Source organism: Gopherus flavomarginatus, chromosome 14, assembly GCF_025201925.1.
Source record: "Gopherus flavomarginatus isolate rGopFla2 chromosome 14, rGopFla2.mat.asm, whole genome shotgun sequence".
Taxonomy (NCBI): Eukaryota; Metazoa; Chordata; order Testudines; family Testudinidae; genus Gopherus; species Gopherus flavomarginatus.
This window is the reverse complement of record NC_066630.1, coordinates 39143173-39160653: the sequence shown is the minus strand read 5'-3', so window position 1 is coordinate 39160653 and position 17481 is coordinate 39143173. Positions and strand designations below refer to the sequence as shown.

The following is a 17481-nucleotide window of genomic DNA, read 5'->3' as shown; positions in this document are numbered from 1 at the left end:
TCGCGTTCCCGGAACCCCCCTTGAAGCCGCCCAACAGCGCTGCAGTGTGGCCACATCTAACACCACTTGCAGCGCTGGTTGCTGTAAGTGTGGCCACTCTGCAGCGCTGGCCCTATACAGCTGTACTAATACAGCTGTAACAACCAGCGCTGCAAAACTTTAGATGTAGACATGGCCTGAGTGGATCTTATGCTTTGTGTGCCCTCTGTGAGGTCCAGCGTGCTTTGCTTTGCTGTGTGTAGGCGATGCCCTAATGCAGCCCAGGAAGCCTTTGCAGAGTAGGGGCGTTGCAGATGGGCACATGACAACCTGTCAGGGATTTTCCTGAGAATCATGGCATGAAACCTTGTCTTAAGTTGCTTTTGTTTGTAAGCAGACAGTATAGCCTGGAAACTGGTACCTTCGAGCACGGGCTGGTCCTAGCAGTGCATGCTTCAGCCAGGGCTTGGTCTGAGTGTTTCACTGAGGTGCATCTTGATGGCTTGTGGCCACTCATCCAGTGCTAATCACACTCCTGTGTTACAGCTGTCTCTGCGTCTCTTCTGTCACAGACAAGGGGGGGGGCAGGGGGCTTCCCTTCAGGTGGCCTTGACTATGTTCTAATCTCCACAGGGGGGAGGGGGCTGTGGAGGCAGGCCAGGGGTTGCCTTTAAGCTGAGAGACTGCTAGCAACGTCATGCAGTTGTGGCAATGTTGTAGTCTTGGTGAAGTGAGACAAATCGTAATGGTCACTGAGAGCCCCGCAAAGCCCTTTGTCATAAGGGGAAGGCAGAAACGTGTGGGGATGTGGAGGGCAATTGGAGGGCCAGGTACCCACCCCACGTGGTATGGTGCTTGAGCAGAGCCAGGCCACGTCCTTCCTGCTTGGTTCCTCAAACCTCATTTCTGCCCTCCCCTTCTCACCCTCCTCCAGTCCCTTCCCCTCAATAACTTACCCTCCGGCCATCCAGAGAACAGCCTGGAGCCCTGCTCCCTGCCAGGCTGGGCCTCCATTGCCCTTCATGTCGCTCAATGTGCGGCGCTCAGCAGTTCCATTCTAGCCTCACTCCCGTCCACCTTCTGCCCTCTCTGCTCCCCCAGAACAGCTCTGATGGCCTCTTGTACACCGCCTCCTGGACCTACCAAATTTCAGCATGGCCAAATGCAGCATGGCCCCAGCTGAGCTGCTGATCTTCCCCAAAGCCTTCTCCCTCCCTACCTCTGTCGTGCTGGGCAGCACCAGCCCACATTCGCGCCTTTGCCTGCCCGCTAGCCCAGCATCCAGGCAGTGTCTAAATCTCACATGTCTCCTTCTGGCTAGGCCAAGGGTTCTCAAACTGGGGATGGGACCCCTCGGGGTCACGAGGTTATTACATGGGGGGTTGTGAGCTGTCAGCCTCCACCCAAACCCCACTTTGCCTCCAGCATTTATAATGGTGTTAAATACACACACTTGTTTGTATAATGTTTAAGGGGGGGTCGCACTCAGAGGCTTGCTGTGTGAAAGGGGTCACCAGGACACAAGTTTGAACCACTGGTCTAGGATGTCAAAGCTTCTGTCGAAGCCCTGACCTTGCTTCTTGATTGCTGCAGCTTCCACCCCTCCGGCTTGGCCTGTCTTTCAAGCTAGAATCTCTGTGGGAGGGGCTTGTGTCCAGTGCATAGCACGAGGCAGCCCTGGTTGGGGTGTGACCTGTAGCCTCTGCTGCAGTATAAACGATTCATGGGTTGAAGACAGAAGAGACCTTAATCTGAGCCTCTGTAATAACGCAGCCATAGGCCCGCACCCAGTGATTTCTCCACCAAACTCGTCAGGGCTTCTGGAAACCTCCAGCCTGGAGTTAAAGGCTGCAAGGAGATGGGGATTAATAACATGCAGTTTTCCTCTTACACTGGGCAGCCTTATTAAACCCGGTATGTGCTCCCAAGTGAGTAGCCACAAGATACAGGGCCAGGCTTGGCACAGGGCTGCAGGAACACTGCATTCTCCCCACTGCATCTGTGCAACGGCACCCATGCTGCTGATGTATGGTGCCTCCCCAGATGCAGCAGCTGAACACAGCCAGAGGGATGAAGACCTGTCCATCCTCATCCCCATCAGTTTCCCTGGCTGCTGCTGGGCTTGCTGAGGCAATGCTTTGTACAGCCACAAAAGGGGGAGTGACATGAGGGGGTCCCAGTGGCTTGGGAGAGGGAGGGGCATGGTGGGAAGAGAAGTGTGGATGGCTGGGGTCTAGCTGGAATGATCTTAAGTTGGGAGTAAGCTTGGTTCCTCTCCCTCCAGGCTGATAGACCTGTGAGTGTTGAAAAGGAGGCTCCTCTGGTTCCTGGGTACACCTGGCAACTTTCTACAGAGCCTTCAGGTTGACTGGAGAGGCAGCATAGACTGGTTCCAGAGGGTGTGGTATCTTCTGTGAGCCAACATGTGCACTCACCTTACTGCCCTGATGTCCATATCAGTAACATGCTTCCCCTCTCCTGTTCTTCCTAGTTACAGCTACATGATCGATAACGTCATCCTGCTGATCACCGGGACGTTGCACCAGCGCTCCATCGCGGAGCTGGTGCCCAAGTGCCATCCGCTAGGAAGCTTTGAGCAAATGGAAGCTGTGAATATTGCTCAGACCCCTGCAGAGCTCTACAACGCAATCCTGGTGGATACACCCCTGGGTGAGCAGTGTTTATTCAAAGTGCCTTTCAGCTGGGCTTGGAACCGCTCTGCCCGTTCATGCACTAGGATGGGCACAAACCCGTGTTTCTGAATCCGGGACTACAAAACTGTCTAACCACCGAGACAGGCATGGTGGGTTTTACTGCCTTGCATGTCTGTCTTGAACTATCTTGTGCATCTACAACTCAATGATCCCCTTAGTTCCCCATCAGCTGCTCTGCAAATGGTCTTATGCAGAAACCTGAAGATAGAAAGTTGAAGCATGTTAAATGTAATTTTCTTTTAACACTGTTGTCTTGACTGACACACAGGTAATGCAGGGCAGTTTAGCAAATAATCTGAAGGCCCTCTGAGGGAGTGAGGTAATTTTACTTAATTTAGCAAGTTTCTGGCACAGATTTACTATTCCCATTGGAACACTGAGCACTTTGGTTGGTACGCTGGCCATTTTCTGTGGGCATCTTTCCCTATAGCTCCCACTTCCATTCCTTTCTGCCTTTACTTGTACTGACGCAGGCAGTAAGAACAAACAGTCGCTCCATAAACCATGAGTGCTGTAAACTAGGAGTTCCGGTTTGAGAACTGACTTACCTTATACCGATCTGTAGAATGTGGAATCTAGCAGAAGTGTTACTGTTATGCTGGAAGAATGGTCAGCAGAGCCTTCTCTCACCAGCAGAGAGACATAACAGTAGAGGGGAAGAGTAACTCTCCAAGTGGGAGATGCCACTAATTTTGTTAAATGTTGATAATTGCTGTGGTCTGCAGAGCCAGACTTGTCTATGTCCCACTGTGAAACAATTATCCCAGTGCTACCTTATCCCAGCAAGAGACAGACAGTGTCACGGAGTCACCGGGCGATGCTCTGGAACTGCTCCCCACCAAGCCAGTCAGGACTTTGGGGAGCCTCCTCTCCCTTGGAGCAGACTTGTTCAGGGCAAGAAGCTCACACGTCTTCACCTCCTGGGTCTCTCCTTGGAGCATTCAGCATCCTCTGCCCCTCCGTGCGCTTCCCACAGTGAGTCCACCCCAGTGGGGTCCTGGGGAAGCCACCAGGTTCTGCACCCCCACTTTGCAGTCAGACGTGACTCTCAGCCAGCCAGTAAAACAGAGGTTTATTCGATGACAGGAACAGGGTCTAAAACAGGGCTTGTAGATACAGCGAACCGGACCCCTCGGCTGGGTCCATTCTGGGGGGCAGTGAGCCAGACCCCCAGGTCTGCCCTCCACCCTTGACCCCAGCCAGCTCCAGACTAACAACCCCTCCCAGCCCCTCCTCTCTCCTCAGCCCCTTTCCCGGGCCAGGAGGTCACCTGATCCCTTTGTCTCCAACACCTTCAGCTGGCACCTTTTGCAGAGGAGGGGCCCAGGCCATCAGTTGCTAGGAGACAGAGTGTCAGGCATTTAGGTGCACTGGCCCTTTGCTCTGCCAGATACTTAAGAACTGCCATGGGGACACTGAGGCACCAACACAGTACTCAGAGAAAACATTAAGAACTTTCCCAGTTCGTCACAGACAGACAGACCTAAAGCCTGCAGTGGAGCAGTCTAGGAGCAGATGCGCGAATGCTTCCATTGTGCACAGTGGCTGTCTGGAGACACAGGCCTCCTGGGCTAGTGTTGGCAAACAGAGTTAAAGGAACAAAATCAGTGGGATGATTCAGGAGCAGTTCTTCTAGCTGCTCCAGAAAGGATGCAATTCCTCAACAGACATAGAGTTCTGGTGGTACAGTTGGTAGCAGCCTAGATTTTCATAGCTGGGAAAGAAAGTGCTTCCCATAAACACAACCTGGGACGATAAGGCCGAGAAATAGTTGATGAGAAAATGACTCATTAGACGAGCCAAGAAATTGGTCAAAAACTGAACCAATAGCGAGAGCTCTTGCTCCCATGTATTGAGTGTTCTGCTAGGGAAGGATCTGCAGCAAAGCCAAAGCCTTGACATACGTTCCCTGAACATGAGCATGGGAAAACAGAAAGTGAACTCTAGCATAAAAGGGGCAGCAAGATGGGAGCGGAATGAAAACTGGGACCCTTAACGCAAATAGCAACCGCAAGTGTAACGGAAGGTACTGCAAACTCTAGTACGTGGAAAGTGTGTTCTCCAGTTACTGGTGTCCTGTCTCACAGGATGGCAAATTCCCAAAGCTGAAATGCATTGTTTAAAAAAGTCTGATCAGCTGTGCAGTGTGTCCATCTCTAGGCTCCAAGTGTCCAGGGTTTATATTGAATGAAAATGACAATCTCTTGCTGAAAAACAAGGCAGTGTAGAACATTCCTGTAGGCCAGAGTCTTTTTAATCCAGCCCTTTATCTTCCTAAAAGCTTAACATCCTCTGCCCTCCAGAATGTCCTATCACCGTTACAGGCACATGGAGTTCCCTTTTTCCCCCATTTGATTGCATATGCCTTCTTTTTGTCTACTTCAGCGTTTGTTCACCACTGTGGCTGGTGCTGGCCTGGTCCTGGGGAATAGTGAAGTGCTGCCTAACAAACACGCACGCTGACTGCTGCTGCAGCAGTCTGACATGCACCCGAGTCTGAGACCTAATAGCCTTGCAGCTCAAGGCACCCTAGGAAATTCGATTTCTAAATGGCACTAGTGTCACCACCATAAAACTACTGGTAAGACACTGCCCCTTCCTGCAGAGCTCTGTGGGACGCCTGGTGGTTCCCCGGCTTTGTGGCACCGTAACACCCAGGGACTAGAAAAGGCACAGCCAGTCTTTCAGAAGAGTTTAGCTCTCATCTAGGCACCAGAATACAGGCCTGATTATTCCGAGCTCAGCTCCCAATCCGAGCACTTCTGAACATCCAGCCGTAAGGGTCATGCTGGGTGCTGTGCCTTTGGAAACCTGGTCTCCTGCTTGCAAAGGTCTTACACTCCAGTCCCTCTCTCGGGAGCGCAGTCTGCAATTCAGAGCAGCAGGAGCACGCTGCAGTTTTGCTCATGGCTTTCTCTGTCTGTTTCAGCTGCCTTCTTCCAGGATTGCATATCGGAGCAGGACCTCGATGAAATGAACATTGAAATCATCCGAAACACGCTGTATAAGGTAAATGTGGCCCTTGCGGGGAGGGAAGGAGCTAATGAAACAGCTTCCTGGAGTAACACATCAGTGACTCATGCTGTGAGGGGTTGGGGCATTGCTGGTCGTTCTGCTGTGGAGGGATCTGAGCAGGGGGAGCGCTCATGGAGCGCTGTCCTAGCTGACTATTTCCAAAGACAGCTTTTCCAGGCTGGGTAAGGAGAGAGTGGTTAGTATGTTTGCTGTGTGTCGTAAAGCCAGCTAGAAGCAGCTCCCCCCGGGAGCAATAATGCAGTTAAAACGTGACCAAGAACAGGGTCTGTGTCCAGGATGGAATGAAGCAGTGTGCCAGGCTGGGGGGTCTGGAGGTTGGTTCACACAGTGCTATTATATCCAGCTTGCTAGTGCCAGCTGCTTCCAATCTCTGCTGCGGTGTCAGCCGGCTGGCAGCAAGGGTGTTCTTAAAGTACCCTTTGACGTCACCTCTCTGAATAACCTTGCATGAGTTGTGCAGGCTCTGGCAGAGGGCTGCTCCTTGGCTGACAGAGGTGGCCACAGAATCCATGTGAAGTGGAGGCTTGACCTAGCCAACGTGAAGATTGCTCCCTCTGGCCTGGCTCCGAGAACATGGACCAGTAACGTGCTTTTTTAAAAAGTGAAGGTTTGCTTGGAAAAAGGCTTCAGCACCTCAGCCGAGCTGCTGGAACAATGGATACCCCAGCAATGCAGCAGCATAGAGGAATAAGGAGATGGCATGTGTACAGAGCTAACTGTAGCTCCTACCAATACGGTCTGGTTCTAGCCAGCACTTTCAGGAACTTTTCATTAATATGAAAACCAACTCCTGTGCTGGTCACAGCCAGTGCTGCCATGAGGCTATCACTCCATCTTGAGTGTCTGGTAAAGGGCAGGATACAGATTATATCTGTCTTCCTTGTTTTCATAATCGGAACTAGCCAGCAGCTGGAGTGTGACCTCTGCTTCTGATGGGTGGTAGTGAAGGTCAGTTTCAGCATGGATGCTAGTTAGGGGAAAACGTGCTAAGCTGAGTGTGATCTCTTGCATGCAGCATATGTGCACACGTGTGTATGTGCCTGCCATGTGCAAACAGCTTGGAGCAGTGTATTTGTGTAAAAAAACAAAACAAAACACACGTATCCCTGCATGTACTCTGGTCCTTCTCAGTGCTCTTTTCTAAACCCCTCTGGTTCTGCAGAAAAGGACCTGAGGTTTACAGTGAACGAGAAGCTGGATATGAGTCAACAATGTGCCCTTGTTGCCAAGAAGGCCAACAGTATATTGGGCTGTATTAGCAGGGGCATTGCCAGCAGATCGAGGGACGTGATCATTCCCCTCTATTCGGCATTGGTGTGACCACATCTGGAGTAGTGTGTCTAGTTTTGGGCCCCACACCACAGAAGGGATGTGGACAAATTGGAGAGAGTCCTGCGGAGGGGAATGAAAATGATTAGGGGGCTGGGAAACATGAATTAAGAGGAGAGGCTGAGGGAACTGGGGTTATTTAGTCTGCAAAAGAGAAGAGTGAGGGGGGATTTGATAGCAGCCTTCAACTACCTGAAGGGAGGTTCCAAAGAGGATGGAGCATGGCTGTTCTCAGTGGTGGTAGATGACAGAACAAGGAGCAATGGTCTCAAGTTGCAGTGGGGGAGGTCTAGGTAGGATATTAGGAAAAACTTTTTCACTAGGAGGGTGGTGAAGCACTGGAATGGGTTACCTAGGGAGGTGGTGGAATCTCCATCCTTAGAGGTTTTTAAGGTCCGGCTTGACAAAGCCCTGGCTGGGATGATTTAGTTGAGGTTGGTCCTGCTTTGATCGGGGGTGGGACTAGATGACCTCCTGAGGTCTCTTCTAACCCTAATCTTCTATGATTGTGTGTGGTGCGGTGTCCAGTACTGTGCCTAGTATCCAGTGGTTGATATAAAGGTGCTAGAATGTTCTGTGGTGGTCTCCATCCCGGGCCTTGTGCATCCAAACGGCATTTGCTTTTCTGACCACAGCTGCACGTGGAGCAGAGGTCTCTGAGCTGCCCATAGCAACATTATGTGTTGCCCATTCTCCTGGTTTTTAGTCCTCTCTGAGGTTCCTTGCTGCACACTCCCTTTCCAGATGTTTAATAAATACATTAAACATGGGACCTAGGACAGTGTCTTGAGGCCCTGCTGTTCGCCGTTCAACCCTGCTCATTGCTTTCTGTCTCCTAGGCAGTTTTTGATCTGTGACAATACTTTTGTGTCTCGCCTCGTGACAATATCAGTTCAGTCTGTTGGGTACAAAAAGCACGTAGGGGTATAATTCCACAGGTCACCCATGAACTGCGTAAATATGGGCATGTTTGCCTCCCTTTAATTCTCTGAAACAGTGGCTGATGTCTGTGATCAAAAGGACCTCTGTCAGCTGTCAAACATTCTACAGCTCCTAGTTTTTGCTTTTAAACTCCTTGCATTTGTATAGAAACTGTTCTAGATTTGTTTTTGAGTAATAATTCCCAGCTCCTGTACGGTGCTTTTTTTAAGCTGGTGTTTGATTTGTATTTAATTCTTTTATAGGACACTGCTGATTTGGCAGACATTGCCTGTGTTCTTACCTCTGGTCGCTGGAGGCAATACTCCAGCAATACTCCTCAGCACAGGGACCGTCTCTAGTGACATGTGCAGTGCACGACCAGGCCGGAGCCCCTTTAGACCCTATGGTATTTGTCAATAACCCTCCCAAGGGGCTGGCTGCTTGCTCTGGGCCCCTTAGCGTGCGGAGCGTGGGGGTTCCGCAGTAGCTCTGTGCACTGGCTAGCAGAAAACTCTAAAATGCTCGTCTGGCTTGTGTAACTCAATAGCAGGAAGGATTTTCCTCAACTTTTCTCCCCAGATTTGCTTCCAGGCTGAGGTCAAACTTGGTGCAGGGAGCGAGTGCTCTCAGGGAGCTGGTCAGATCTCTCACAGAGCTGTCTGGGGCTGCAGCGGCAGTCCTGGCCCGAGAGTGGTGAAAGGCAGAGCTGAAGGCAAGGAGTGTTGGGCAGATGCCGTCACCCTGGGGCCCAAGCGAGAGCACCCCATCCTGGGACACGTCACATTCTTGATTTCTCGGTTGAAAGCCCTTTTGGAAATGAGGAACACCTTTGCCCAGAGCGGCAGTTGTGCAGGGCAGCACTCCCCACTGTCTCGGCTGGTGTACCTTTCTCGCTCCCTCCCCACTGAGGTTTCCTGCCATGTTCCAGATGTGAATGTGCAGTGAGGTGACTTGCTGTGATGCAGCATCTTCCTAGGAAGAGTTTCACTTTAACGGCACTTCTCTGGTCTCTCATTGGAGTCTGAAGCGACAGCCTGGTATCTCAGCATGTGTCTGACGCCAGAGGCACTTTAATCTCTCCAGCTGGCATTCCACAATGACATCCCCTCCCCCCCAACTGCTCCCTGGGGAAGAGGGGTGCAGAGAGCTTGTCTTGATAAAAAGGATGGGTTGAGGGTCTCTTGCATTTTGTTAGCAACGCAAACATAGATGTCACTTCACAGAACAAATGAGTCTACAGTCTGCGCATAAACCAGGCCGGAGTGATTCTGAGCTACAACAATGAGACTGTGGGTCCTTTGGTTTTTCTGTGGCCATCAGGCCCTCAATGGGGACTTGTTAGTAGTGACTCTGTGTAGCACAGTGGAGCTGAATGAGACAGTCCAGCAGTTTACATCACTAGTCCTGCAGGTGGTTGGTGTTGCAGTCCTAGGGTAAGTGTGGCTGTGATGGGTTGGATCACAGAACCCCCGCCCTGGGAGCTGCCACCTGGTGTGCCAAGACTACCTCTGCTCCTGCTTTCCCTGCCAGCTTGGGACCCCAGCACCCTGTCTTGCTGAGCCAGGCACACCCGTCTGCTCCAACACAGACCCAGGGTCTGAATCACGCCCCCTAACAGCTGTAGGCTTGACAGAAAGCAGCTTACAGAAGTGTTCTTGGCTTTTAACACTTAAATGCCCAACACCCAATGGGGTCTAAACCCAAATAAATCCATTTTGCCCTGTATAAAGCTTATACAGGGTAAACTCATAAATTGTTCTCCCTCTATAACACTGGTAGAGAGAGATGCACAGCTGTTTGCCCCCCAGGTATTAATACAGACTCTGGGTTAATAGTAAAAGGTGATTTTTATTAAACATAGACAGTAGGATTTAAGTGGTTTTAAGTAGTATCAGACAGAACAAAGTGAATTACCAAGTGAAATGAAGCAAAATAAAATGGGCAAATTTAAGCCTAATGCAGTAATACAATTGACTACAGATAACATCTCACTCTGAGAGATGTTTCAATACGTTTCTTTCACAGACTGGATGCCTTCCTAGTCTGGGCACAATCCTTTCCCCTGGTACAGCCCTTATTCCAGCTCAGGTGGTAGCTAGGGGATTCCTCTTCGTTCTGTTCCGCCCCTTTATATATCTTTTGCATAAGGCGGGAATCCTTTGTCCCGCTGGGTTCCTACTCCCCCTTTCTCGACGGGAAAGCATCAGGTTAAAGATGGATTCCAGTTCAGGTGACATGATCACATGTCACTGTAAGACTTCATTGCCCACTTGCCAGCACGCATGTCTACAGGAAGACTTACAGGTAAAACGGAGCCATCTGCAGTCAATTGCTTTGGTTAATGGGAGTCATCAAGATTCCAACCACCATTAATGGCCTGCACTTTGCATAATTACAACAGACTCTGAGTTATATTTCATATTTCTAGTTTCAGATACAAGAGTGGTACATTTGTACAAATAGGATGAACACACTCAGTAGATCATAAGCTTTGTAATGATACCTTACAAGAGACCTTTTGCATGAAGCATATTCCAGTTACATTAGCATATTTTCATAAAATCATAGAGTGCAATGTCACAGTAGCTTTGCATCTCTTGTACCTTATCAGACAGCCTGCCCCATGGGAGGTAAGGTGGTAGGCACAGGGCCTTCAGCAGGAAGTGCCTTCTGACCTGGAAGTGCTACGCTATGAACCATGAAGTGTGTTAGCACAAATTCAGGCAGCCTGTTACTGGCTAGACCAGAGTGAGTCACCCCACACGAGGAACTCCAGCATACCCTGCCTCACTGCCTATTTGTTTGGTTCATAGACTGGAAGACAAGAAGGGACCAATTAGAGGAGCCGTAAATGTATTCACAGCGAGTGCCAGGCTGCTACCTACTTCTGAAATCCACCTGCAGCCTTTCTCCTCTTTGGCCTCCCTCTACTTCCATGGAAGCATGGTGATTGGAGTGGGTGGAGCTTCATGGGGATGTACCAGATGAGCAGTAGCGACACGAGATGCGTGCCATGATGCAGAGGTCCTACTGGGCTCATGTCTTGAGGTCTTTGGACACATTCAGAAATGCTTGGGGATCATGTGGGCTGTAGATAAGTGTCACTTGTCCTCTCATCTGCTTGGCTTTCTCCTCAGGCATACCTGGAATCCTTCTACAAGTTCTGCAACATCCTGGGAGGCACAACTGCAGACGCCATGTGTCCAATCCTGGAGGTAGGCTGCAGACGGGACACCCCTGCACATTCTGCACAGTATAATGTAACAGTAATCACACTGTGCGCTGCTCAGCGCTCTCCAACCAGAGCAGCTCAGAGCTGCCGATCGACCGCAGAGACATTGGTTTCTAAAATTCCTTTGCACCTCCGTGCATGTGGCTGGCTTGCTTGGTTGGGGAGCCAGGAGAAGCTGTTGCTAGCACTGGGAAGCGGGTGATGTCATCACAGCAGGTTCCACAAACACCTTCCCACTTTGCCCTCTGCCAGAAATGCAAAAGGCCTGGGAAGTGGCGCATTTTGACTTGGAGAGGAGCCCAGGGACAGAGCAAGTTATGAAGCAGCCAGAAGGGCAGAGGGTGGAATGTGGCTCTCCCCATTCCTGGTAGCCAAGCCCATGAGAGTTCCTTCCACGGGTCTCTGCTCAAGTGGCCAGGCGCATACCTGTCCTTGGGCACACTCTGCCCCTCAGCCAAAGGGACTGGTGGAAACCTCTTGTCAAGGCTGATTCCCCACTCTGGCACTTCAAGTGCAGAAGGTGGGGGTCTGCAGGGATTCTAAAAATTAATACTGGCCACTCCAGGCTTGTATTAAACTCCCAAGGTTGCAGCTTTTCTCTGACCTTGGCTGGGTAGATGCCACCACCACCCAAACGCAAACCCCTTGGAACTCAGGAAGGCGCACTTGGGAATTCCTTTCTGTTGGTGTGTATGTACACGTGTACATACATGCGTGCGTACGTGTACACACACACACACACACACACACACACACACACACACACACACACACACACACACACACAATATTAGCTGTTGCCCCCAGCTATTTAAACAATGCACAAACTTCTTAGGACACCAAAAATTCAATCCTGTTTAAAAAAAAAAAAAAAAAAAAGGCGGGCGGGTGTTCTTTTTGGTTTTTAAGAAAATACATCTGAAGCTTAGGCTTTTGCTAGTTTTTAAAAGAGCAGTTCCAAAAATTAAGCACCCAAAATAGCCTCCTTCGGGTTCAGCTTAAAGGTTACAAGCAAACAAAAGCATCTGGGGTTAGCATGGAGGAGTCCACCAGCCAATAGAAATAAACCTAATTGCGTCTTTCTAAACATTTCTGATCTACTTACACATCCGGGGGTTCCAAATATGTCATTTTAGGTATAAGCTGATGCTCTAGGATCATACCTGGCTTAACGCTTCTCATAGCATAACCATTCCCTGTTCCCCTGTTTCCTGGAGAACAGCAACAGATACAGAGAGGAAGTTTTTTCCTCATTTAAAAAAGTTCTAGCCTTCCCATTGGTTCTTCTGGTCAGGTGCCTGCTCCTTTTTCTTTACTTGGGGGACTTTTTAACCCTTTACAGGTAAAGCAAGCAGAGAGCAGCCACCAAGAGGGACTTTATAGCTAACTGGCTGGCTCCCCCCGCCCCCCTCCATTTATCACACCACCTGTGGCCAGAGCTTTCACACACCTTGTCTCTGTTGCGAACTCCTGGCAATGGAGTGCAACGCTGCGCCTCTTGCAAGGCTGTCTCCACCAGTTCAGCCTTGTTCCCTATGATTCCTGCGCATAGTGCCGAGAAGCCAGCGTCTGAACAGTGATTCTGCAGACGGGCTGCCCAGATCTGTGCCTGGCTTTAGAAAATCGACCCTGGGGCAGTGACTGCGTGCGGCACGCGAGCACCCGAGTGCAGTAGGTAGGACAAGCAGTTGATTTGCTAGCACAGAGACCAAACCGATTAGTCGAGACGTGGTCCCCAGGTTTTCAGGCCATCGCTCCCAGTTCCTGAGTGCCCAGGGGGACGGGCACCGCACTGCCTAATGCCGCTTGTCTTTCTCCTAGTTTGAAGCAGACAGGAGAGCCTTCATCATCACCATCAACTCGTTTGGCACGGAGCTCTCCAAAGAGGACCGAGCTAAGCTGTTCCCGCACTGCGGGAAGCTCTACCCTGAGGGCCTGGCCCAGCTAGCCAGAGCAGATGACTACGAGCAAGTCAAAACAGTAGCTGACTACTACCCTGTAAGTACCCTCGGGGGGGGGTCCCAGGAGCCGACTGCTTTCCACACATCGATCAGTGAGTTTATGGCACAACATGCACAGAGAAGGGGTGTGGGGGCGGATACCCTGGTGCATTTCAGGATTTGTCTGGCAGGGGCTCAGCAATGCTTCCTATGACTGAGAGAGGGCTGGACCGGGCTCCCTCCAGCATCACTCGGTGCTGTGCTGGTTGCAGGTGGGATACAAGGTGCTGCAATTTACTCTTTCCTCTGCTGAAGAGCCTGAGTTATCTGCTGCACAGGGGCATTGAGACCCAGTTCTGAGTCCCCATGTCTCCATCCATGCTGGGGTCACGGAGCAACAGGGGGCCACTCGTGGAGGTGGTGGCTGAAGAGACCCCCCCACCTTATGACTGGACCCTAGCATTAGAATGCTGTATGGCGAGTGCCTGGAAACCTGCCGGGGACCTGTTCAAATGGCACGAAATCTGTTGGGAGCCTGAGGATGGAGACTAGGGGGGAGATGCACCTCCTGGCAGGAATCTGTAGCTAAGGGCTTGTCTCAACACACACTGCACTGGTTTAATGAAAGGTTCCCTGATCTGCACCGGTAGCGTTCCAGGAGCCAGGTTTAAACCAGCGAGTGCCCACAGAGTAGCCCTGGTTTATTCATAGACTCCAAGGCCAGAAGGGACTACTGGGTTCAGCTAATGTGACCTCCTGCATAACACAGGCCAGAGAATGGTCCTGAGTTAATTCCTGTTGGAACCAGAGCAATGAAATCAGTTTCATATTTGCACTTGTCTACACGCAAACCAGGCCCCAAATCTGCTGTCACTGACGCCTGTAGTTTCAGTGCAAGACCATGTGGACGCGCTCACTCCAGATTAAGTGCCCTATTTCCAAATAATGTAAGTGGGTGGTAAATCAGTGCTTGCTGCAGAGAATCCTGGCCTTCCTTCTGGGAGCCAGCCCAATGCCCTGCTGCCGCCAGCCTGGCGGAGGGACAAGAGTCTGCTTCACTTCTGACCGTCATTTCTCGCCGTCTGTGGTGCAGGCTGTTGTGCGAAATTGCCCGGGATGAAGAGTTTCTATCTGGAGTGGGTACTTACCTTTCTGCAGGGTGGGAAAGAGGACACACAACACACACACTGGGTGATATATAAGCACTCTGCAGGGAGCATGCTGCTAGAGCAGGACTGGGAGGGATGATGCTGATGCTGTGCCAGGTTCTTGCTTTGATGCGTTCCTTGACCCCTTCCTCTTGCCGTAGGAATACAAACTGCTGTTCGAAGGAGCCGGGAGCAACCCTGGAGACAAAACCCTTGAGGACCGTTTTTTCGAGCATGAGGTGAGGGAAGGACCCTCTGTGCTGAGCCATAGGAGCTGCTGCAGCGCTCAGCGGAAGTCTCCAGAGCATCTGCAAAGGGATGTCTGGCAGCAGAGTCAGTCACACGGTGTGGAGGGGGCGACTGGCTCAGACGTCCTGTGCCCTGCCACCTGCCCCTGCTTTTCTTCCCAGTCCCTAGCTCCCTGCCAGGCGATTCACCGTAGAACCTAGGGAGCAGCAGTGATGCTTGCAAAGGGCTCTTGGGGCTTCCCCGGCAAGACAGTGGCAACCCAAACCTGGTGGGTATGTCCCTGTTCTCCCGCACGCCACCCTCCTGCCCTGGCAGCTGGTGCCCGAGGATAGGCTTCTCCTACGGACTCTGCACAGGCACTGAGCCTGCACTGCTGGTTGCAACAGGAGCTCCACTCTGGCTGAGGCCATTCATCCCAGGAGCCCTGTTCTCTGGAGCACTGGGTTGCTTTGCTGTGGATCTGGGAATGGGGGTGTCTGAGGGGGTGGCCTGCTGCTGGGAGGGGCAGTGCTGCAGGCAGTGACCCGTACTCTTTGCTCTCAAAGGTAAAGCTGAACAAGCTGGCTTTCCTCAACCAGTTCCACTTCGGGGTTTTCTACGCCTTCGTCAAGCTGAAGGAGCAGGAGTGTCGCAACATTGTGTGGATTGCCGAGTGCATCGCCCAGCGGCACCGCGCCAAGATCGACAACTACATCCCCATCTTCTAACTGCCCTCGGCCCTCCTGCTGCCGGGTGGAGCCCCGTGGAACTGCCCTTCCCCCCCCAGTACATTCCGAATGATCACTAGTCCTCGCTCTGGGCACTGCTCCTCTCTGGAACAGGCTTGGATGGAAACGCCGTCTGTTGTTCCAGAGCTGCTGCTGTTTGTGTGAGTTATGTGCTGTGAGGGGCCAGCGGGGCCTGGGACAGGTGCGGGGCCCTTGCAGCTATGGAGCAGGAGGGTCCAGTCCATGTATTATAATTGTACCTGTGTCACTGTACTGATCAGCTGTGTATGCTTCACTGAGCGAGCCAGTGCTGATCTCTGAGGGAACTGGTATCTCTCAGCCATTAACTCCTTGCTCTCGAGTGACTCATTAGATGTGTTGCCTGAGTTTAAATGTCCCCTGTACCAAGGCTGAGATTCGAGCAGTCTAGCTCCAGGAAGTATTGTCCCCCAGAAGCTTCATGTGAGTGTGTCTCTTGCCTCCCTTAGTGTAGCAGATGCTGCTGTGTAATTCCTGCATCATCTTGTGTCTGACTCCTGTGAGGGCAGAAAGCTGAGCCGCCCTTGTCCCAAGAGCTGAGGTGGAAGCAGAGGTTCCTGCTGGCTATTGCAGGGCTCTGAGCAGCACATGGTGGCTGCGTCCTTCCCCCTGTCACCAGGCAGCACTTGCCCTGCATGGCCCTGCTGGTGCTGAGGCAGGCCAGTCACTGAAGGGGGGACCCAATCAGCAAATGCCTTTGCCCCAGAAAGATTCTTGCTAACCTGCTCTCAACCTGGGAACAGGTAGTAAGCGAGGCTGGCCTTGTAGTAGCTGTGGGGGCAGTACGTGCCTACTGCTGAGTGCAGGTACTAGCCAGCCTGTCCAAGCCCCATGGCTCCCCCCGGGTCCCCACCAGCTCCCACTTTTCTTCTGGAAGCCACTGGCTTCTGCCCATTTCTGGGGGCTCTGAGCTGGCTGTCCTGCCAGGCCGGCTGCCTGTATCCTGGGAGCAGTCCCCTGCTTTCTATACAAACTGCAGTGACATGTCCCTGTGTGCAGTGAGCAGGGCGCACGTGTCCCCATAACCACTGCAGGCTCATTCCCAGGCTCTGGGAGCAGGGGCTTGGCTGGCGGCTGTGTTTTCCCAGGTGGTAAGATGGTCATTCAAAGGGATCCAGACGGCTATTGAAGTGATCTGTTGCTCTTTCTAGGCCAGGGCTTTCTAGGAAGCTGCCAAACCCCATCCCACCCATGCTGGGCATCTGTCACCAACACTGGGGTGTTGGTGGGCAGTGCAGGTAGCTGCCTCAGCCTGTAATTGCCCTGCACAGGTGGGCTAGCTTGAAGAGCACACGTGCCTTCAGCGACATGGGTTTTGCAGCCCGTTAATGGAAGCTGAGATTGGGGGAGTGGGAGAGCTGAAGAGCATGGGCTTGGAGTGTCTCCTACCTTCCCTGCTGCTGGCTTTGGGTCGCTACTGCTCTGTGCACGGAGGGAGGGAAAGTGTGACTTCTGGTGCCCTTAGCTACCACACACACACACTTGCTCTCTGCTCAGAGCCCCCTTGGCCCGTGCAGAGCTCCACCCTCCTGTCTCCAGAGCACCCTTCTTTGCAGTCTCTGCTCTGCTGCTCCCTGGGGTGAGGTTCCTTGGCGTACAGCCCCCCGCAGATGACTTGCTGGAATTGCACTGGCCCCAAAGCAGGGTGCTCAGCAGGCTGGGGGTGGTCGTGGTTCCTGGCCAGGGCCTGGCCCAGCTGCTCTGCTGGCTTGCTCCAAGCTGGCACTTGATGGCTGTATCTCCACAGCTTTGTGCTGCTCTCACGTGCATGTGTAGGAGACAGACATGTAAGAGCAGCCTGGCCCCGGCCTTGCTCCTCTGTCACTCTGCAGAGTGGTTTGCTGTCCTGGCTCCCCTCCCCCATGACAATAAATATCTGCCTAAAGCACCATGCTGCCTGGACTGTTTTCTCGCCTGCAGCTCCACGAGCCCTTCCCATCTGCGGCAGTGAGACGGAGGGCCCTGTGCTGGGATGGCCGGGGCAAGGCCAGAGCTCAGAGCCTGCAGCATGTCAGCTCCCAGCCCCTGGCAATCCTTGGGCATGGGCAGTGCTGCTCCCAGCGTACCTGTTGCCTGGGCCAGCTCTCCCGCTGCGGTGCAGGCCTGTGCGTATGGGACAGCAGCCTCCTCCCACACTCATGCTGGCTGGCTGGGCTAGTGCCTCCCCAGGACCCAGTCCTGGCAGCT

General features: G+C 52.2%; 1 protein-coding gene across 1 annotated transcript in view; it reads left to right on the top strand.

Annotated features, from left to right (window-relative positions):
- The window catches only part of ATP6V0D1 (ATPase H+ transporting V0 subunit d1), a 78176-nt gene extending 61865 nt beyond the window's left edge, over positions 1-16311 (top strand). Inside the window, exons 3-8 of the mRNA XM_050923178.1 lie at positions 2471-2649; positions 5623-5702; positions 11117-11194; positions 13033-13209; positions 14461-14538; positions 15094-16311. Coding sequence (XP_050779135.1) covers positions 2471-2649; positions 5623-5702; positions 11117-11194; positions 13033-13209; positions 14461-14538; positions 15094-15255 — 754 coding nt within the window. The 3' untranslated portion in view covers positions 15256-16311. The remainder of the gene's footprint in view (positions 1-2470; positions 2650-5622; positions 5703-11116; positions 11195-13032; positions 13210-14460; positions 14539-15093) is intronic.
- The last annotated feature ends 1170 nt before the right edge of the window (positions 16312-17481 follow it).